General features: G+C 34.1%; 1 protein-coding gene across 1 annotated transcript in view; it reads right to left on the bottom strand.

Annotated features, from left to right (window-relative positions):
• tcerg1l (transcription elongation regulator 1 like) overlaps window positions 1-7,068 on the bottom strand; it is a 207,376-nt gene that overhangs the window by 28,617 nt on the left and 171,691 nt on the right. The window contains exon 8 of the mRNA XM_021480414.2: window positions 3,115-3,197. Within this exon, the coding sequence (XP_021336089.1) occupies window positions 3,115-3,197 (83 nt within the window). The remainder of the gene's footprint in view (window positions 1-3,114; window positions 3,198-7,068) is intronic.

Here is a 7,068-nt window from a genome sequence, read left to right as displayed (position 1 = left end):
TAAGGACATGATTTGTACCATGGCAAACCAAAATGTACCTTGTTTCACACAATACCTTTGTAATCACTTAATTAATTTACTTAATTTTGAAATAACAGATTTATGCAAAAGTATTGTAATGAGATATACACAATGTTTGATTAGTTTTACAATACTAAAATGTCTGCATGAACACTTTGCATATGCAGGACTTTTGCAGCTCATGTGCGTTTAGAGGAAAGCACTAAAAGATGCGGATATCAATTATTAAACTGTATTTTTCAGAAAATGATTACTAAATGTATATTAAAAATGCCTTAAATGTTTAGTTTACAATACCTATAGTTTTGTTTATCAGCTGTTTTGTATTGTAGGACTTATGAATTACTGTTTATGGGTTTCTTTAAACATATGCTTTTAAATGATAATTCCTGTTTTGATTTGGAAATATTCCTAAAATCACTTTGCCTTTCCAGTAATATTTATTTTCATATTGTAATAAAGGATTTGTTCACTTTTGTACCTTTTTATGAGAACAATTGTGTACCTTTATTTCAGTTGTACTATAAAAATATCAAAGCAGTATCATAGGTCTTTTCTGTAGCTTTAACTTTTACACAGGTACAAACTGTTCCTTAAGGAGCATTATTTGTATCAATGTGTACCTTTTTTTTTCTGGGAGTGTACTACAGTGACTAGACACTTTGTACCTTAACAGTGTCAAATGTTTTACTTCGAGAACTAATCACAGGCATTTTGATTCATCCAAAATGTGTCAATTTATTTTCAGTAAATATAAAAATGTATTTTTAAATAAGTTTCTCTTTGTGTAAATGCACCTTTTCCATTTACAATAAAGAATAAAATTGCTTTAACATAAATATTACAGAAACCCATCAGTGTTTCCTCTAGGATTTTTTCCAGCTGTGGCGGCAGGCGTTTTTTTACACAGATCTACCAACTACCTGTGGCGTTATTTCAATGACAACTGTCATGAGCGCAGTATTACAAGTCGAGAACGCATTTATGTAAAAGCCTACGAGCATGCGAATCTCTTTGCTTGCGCAACGATTTCCTCTGCTCGTGCACAAAACTTCTTGCACGCCCCCTCAAATAAATTTATATAAATAAATAAAAAAAGTGCGATTTAGTGCATTTATGTAACGAGTATGTCTCCAACATTTATTAGATTTGCTAGAAATATTTATGAACGTCTCCAATAGACCTATAGAGCGGTATTAATGCGTCCTGAAGTAAAGTGAAATGGCTATACGTCATGTTTGCTGGCCTCAAGCATCCCACACCTGTCAGTCAGCAAGTAACCCTAAAAAGGTTAAACAAATAGCGCACAGCACTACTACGGTTACACAAAAGTTTGCGTTGTTATAATTAACTTACCTTTTAATACGTTTTGGTGCGATTATAACCTGCTTTAAAAAAAAAAAAAAAAAAAAAAAAAAAAAAACAGGACTGAATGTTTTGAATGAAAAGCTGTAATGTAGCCGTGGCAGGATCAGTTTTAGTGTGTTGCCCAGCCATGGAAGAATGAATGTAGCGGAAACCATGCACACTCTCCCATGTACAATATTTTCTCCAATGTTCACACAATAACTCAATCACTTAAAGGTTAATTTATTTTACTTAATTTTAAAATAGAAACAAAATTTTGCAAAAGTACTGTGACGAGTTATGCACAATGTCTGATAAGTTTTACAATACTAAAATGTCTGCATGAACACTTTGCATATGCAGGATTTTTGCCAGCTCATGTGCCAATAGTGGAAAGCAAACGCCAAAAAGTGTCACTAATAAAAATGTATTTATCAGAAAATGCTTACTAAATGTTTATTAAAAATGCCTTAAATGTTTAGTTTACAATATCTATAGTTTTGTTTTACCAGTGGTTTTGTATTATTAGATAATATAACTTAATAATGAATGTTTATGAGTTTCTTTAAACATAAACCCCTTTCACACATACAGACCTTTCCGGAAAATTACCGGCAATTTTCCGGAAAGGTTGTATGTGTGAACAGGCCCTTTTTGAAAATACCGGTAAATTCGTTCTGGCTATTTTCCGGAAAGAGAAGTTGTAACATTACCGGTAATTTGCCGGAATGCTGCGCTGTGTGAACACAGAAGGAAGATTGCCGTAATAAGCGCGTCCACGTCTAGAACGGGCTGACGTGAGACACCTGCTTTAGCCAATCACAACAGTCAGACGCATTCACGTGCGCGCGGTTTATGAGAATAAAAGCCTTTGAATATTTTTTCCAGACACCTTTAGCTGCTAGATGTTAGTCAGATAATGTTTCTATGTTCCTTCTTAATGCTGTGTAAATAATTATCGATAAAATGTTTATGATAATCCGTTGTTTGTTTACCTTCAAGCTTTGCGTGTGCCCGTGAGCGCCCATAGCGCCAGCACACACACATATCATGAACATCTCGACATACGAAAGTGTTTCCCTATGTTTTCATTAGAGTTGTACTCAATAATGATCCATCGGAAGAGTTTTTAATGTAGTCAAATGTTTACAAACACAAGCGCAGCCGTTTAGAGGTCATTTCTGGTTAATGATGTCAGAATTTACCGGCATTTTGCGATGGATGTGTGAATGCTCTTTTCCGGAAAAATTCCATAACTTCCTCGCCTGTGTGAACAGCGTTTTTTTGATTATACCGGTAAAGTAGTTCCGGAAATTTTCCGGATATTTACCGGTATCACTGTGTGAAAGGGGCTATAGTCTTGTAAATGATGATTTATTTTTTAATATGGAAATTATTTATAAAATCACTATTTATTTTCATAGATATTGTAATAAAGAGTTGTCCAACATTTGTGTTGCTTTTTTATGAGAACAACTGTGTACCTCCACTTCAATTGTAGCATAACAGGTACAGAACAGTATCAAGAGGTATTTTCTGTACCATATAAGGTTTACTTTTACAAAGGTGCAAAGCTGTTCCTTGAGGAGCATTACTTGTACCACCCTGTACCGAGCGTATAAAATGCAATGGAAATAAAGAAAGATGAAGCATTCAAACCTGAACAAGGAATCATTCAAATAACATAAGAGCAACAGTTTTAGAATAGCTTGAATAAATCTAATGAGAGTGAGAAAAATGACAGACCTCAGCTTTAGCCTCTGGGTTTGGATTGCGGTGGAGCACCAAGGCGTTTGTGCAGGATGGCTTCTTTAATTCCAGCATCTTATCTGAGGACAGAGATAAACGCTTGGTTATCCCCCTGATGCCCCTTTTCAAACACACATTGTTCCCTCCAACAGTGAGCGCTTCATCAATAGTAAATACAAAGAGTAAAAGACAATCTCCTCTAAGTTGATTGCAGGAATTCTAATTAAACATTCAAATGTTCATCTATTAATCAAACTGCTGTGGCATTGAAATTAATCAACAAAATCTCATAACGAACGCACTGCAAATCAGTTTATGTTGAGAGCGATATTACCGTGTCTTCTGTTTACACTTGAGCAATCGTTAAGGAAAGACTGGTGCCTTCATTTGCATATATGAATATATGTGTTCAATTATAGGTATGCTCATATGTGTAAATGACAGTATTCTTCAATGCTCGATTGACATTCCTCAGTCTTCAGAGTTCAATAGTGAAAATGCTTTTGTTTGGCATTTCTATTGATAATAGTGTAAATTAATACGCTGCAAGGTGACTCAGTGGTTAGCACTGTCACCTCACGGCAAGAAGGTCACTGGTTTGAGTTTTGGCTGGGTCAGCTGGTATTTCTGTGTGGAGTTTGCATGTTCTCTCAGTGTGTTGGTGTGGGTTTCCTCCTGGTGGTCTGGTTACATCTCATTGGTTAATCAATTCTATTTATGTTTTGGTGTTTTGAAGGACAAATAGCTGATTCTGACCTATACTGTAACCTCTGATGGGTTATTTCAGCAGACACAGGGCTCTTACACCTTTATCAAAGTCACATTTAATGACTTTTCAAGCTCTTTCCAGGTGCGTTTTTGAACTGTTCCAACATTTTACAACTGTAGTAAATAACATATTTGCATGTACACACGTTTTCATCAAATTATTTAAGATGCTATTTGATAACAATATTTTATAGTACAGCATAGCATAGAGTATAGTATTTTAAGAAAAAATGTAATGGTATGTTTGCCCAAAGCCCATTATCAACACTGAAATGCTGCCTCTTTTAAAAATCATCTGTTCACATCTGTCAAATTTACCGTTAATAATTTTATTAAACTTAACGTTTATATTTATTTGAATGGTCAGATTTTTCCATATATTTATAAATATTGCATTATTTTTTGCTAAAATACATTGAAACTGAAATGTCCAATAGGTGGCGCCACATCTCTATCTTTGTCATTGAATTGTTTATTCAGATTTGTTCGAATCGGCTTATTTATAAATGAATTAAGTGACTCATGACTTGCTCAAAGATTTCTTGTTAACCTCATTTGTTAAGTGTTTAACTTTGTTTCAAACGGTAACAGCATACGAGGTGTTTAAAAGTCTATATTATTGTGAATAGTGTACAGGGAAAGCCACTTGATGAGTTTTCAACATAATGTTTGTTTTATGTGTCCCGAAACCGAAAGCAGCCTTCTCTATACTAAAAGTTAAAATACACACTTTTGTTTAGCTTTACATTAGGCTATATGTAGAAAAAAAAAACATTTATTTTTACCTATTTCGAGACCCCCACAACCCTCTTACCCTCGTAATTCGCACCCTGTAATTTATCCATAACTATCAGTCAAGCAGAGGTGAGTGATTCTCAGTTTGACTGGTTTCCAAAAAATGCAAATCCGTTCTTGGAAATGAAAAACAGCCATACGTTCTGAGCAGTCTGAATTTCACAATCTGAATTTCTTCATCTTGAAAATTTTAAACTGTACATTTACAAACTGGATATCTGCAGTCTTTGAATTCAGAACACAAAAAATCTGAAGTTAATACCTCTATTAAAAAAAATAAAAAATAATTGCCTTGAAAAATTCAGTTGTCTTACATTTCGGATGTTCAATATTCAAGTTGTGAAATTCAAATTCAAACAATTTAAACGGCACATAAAATTTCTGATTTATTAAATTACAGTTGTCAATAATTCAAATTAACACACTTCAAATTCAGATTGTTTTGGCATATTATTAGCTCCATAATATTTGACTAGATTTTTTTTTCAAGATACTAGTTTTCAGCTTAAAGTGACATTTAAAGACTTAAATAGATTAGGCAAGTAAGGGTAAATAAGCAAATCATTAATGATGGTTTGTTCTGTAGACAATCAATATATATATATATATATATATATATATATATATATATATATATATATATATATATATATATATATATATATATATATATATATATATTGGTGTGTGTGTGTGTGTGTGTATATGTGTTTAAACAAATAAAACAAAGACTTTCACCAGTAGAAAAAAAAAATATCATAGAAAATATGTAAAAAAAAAAAAGTCTTTGCTCTGTTAAACATCAGTTGTGAAACATTTGAGAAAAAAAAGTAACCACTACCTATTTACTTGAATATTTTGTTTCATCAATTACTTTTTTACTCGAGTAACTTTTAAGATACTTTAAGTTACTTTCACTTGTGTACAAATTTCCGCAAGTACTTGTAATCTTACTTGAGTATAGATTTTGGATACTCTACCCACCCTTGCTTTTAAGCTCCAGTATTTTTGAATTATTTCTGATAATCAGATAATCATTAATAATCATGTGACACCAAAGACCGAAATAATGATACTTAATAACGATTTTTTTTTTTTTTACAATATTATAGATGTAAAAAACATATTACATTTTTACTTTGTTTTTACTTTGTAGCACTATTGAGCATAAGAGCCTTCTTTCAAAAACAGTAATTCAATAAACGATATAACAAGACAAAAAATGATATGAATTTACCCCAGTGGTGGTGTGCACAAAAGCACAATGTTCTCCATTGAGTATGAACAATGAAACTCTATTTGCTCTTCAATGAATATTGACAGAACATTGAAAAAATCAATAATGTTGAAAAGAAAAATTACATTACAGGCAAAATCAAAAAGTCATCAAATACATTTTGAACACCAATTGATAAGGCTAAAATCTTATTACAACAGCCAGCTAACAGCAGGCAGGCAAATCAATAAGAAAACAACACAGAGACTGTCAGTAATATTAGAAACCATTATACACTACACCGTCAGTCACTTCAGAGAGTTTGAATGCACTCTACTCAGTCTGGCCCCAAAAATAATTTTCACTTTATCTCCATGGAAAAGTATGAAATTAGATGTGGCAAGCATAAGGTGGAGTGAAAATCAAACGCGCTGCTTGATCTTTTGTCCCGCATGAAATTAAACTCAAACAGGCTGCATACTGAATTCTGCAGCTCAGGATAAGACAACAAAGGAATGCTAGAAAGAAACGGCGTCTGCTCAGAGGTGTGAATGGGCTTCATTAAAGGTTGTCTTGATCTCGCAAATAGTGTAAAGTCGCATACAAGGCATGCCAACAATTACTTCTCACAGCAAATACAAGTGGTTAATTCAAAATATGTATATGCTTTGAAATAAAAAGAGAGAGAGAGTGAATAATGAGCTGCATTTGAACATTTCTCCAACATAAAACCAGTGATGACGTCAGAAGACTTGGCTGTGTAAAACAAGTCTTTCAATTAAAGGATAAGAACAAACAGCCTGAACTTAAACTTTATGGGCCTACTCGCACTATGCCGTCCGTACCGTGCCCAGGCCCGTTTCCCGGATCGTTTGAGAAGTGTGAGTGCGCTGAATCGGGCTCAAGCACGGTTCACTTGGCCGGCCCTTGCTCGGTTGGAAGAGGTGTGCCTGAGCGCGGTTCACTTGGGCTTTGACACGGTACGATTGTGTGCGAGTGCAAAAAGCGACAAAGCCCGAAACTGAAAGCGAGACGTGACTTTTAAGGGGCTGTTTCATATGGATTTATTAATCATTCTTACTGTTCAGTGACCGCAAACTGCTGTAGTTTATTAACGACGCAAACCTCTCATTGCACGACAGCTGCACGCCTTCAGGAGACCTCCTCATTCC

The sequence above is a fragment of the Danio rerio genome, chromosome 12 (assembly GCF_049306965.1).
Source record: "Danio rerio strain Tuebingen ecotype United States chromosome 12, GRCz12tu, whole genome shotgun sequence".
Classification (NCBI taxonomy): Eukaryota; Metazoa; Chordata; class Actinopteri; order Cypriniformes; family Danionidae; genus Danio; species Danio rerio.
This window is presented reverse-complemented; position numbering and strand designations above follow the sequence as displayed.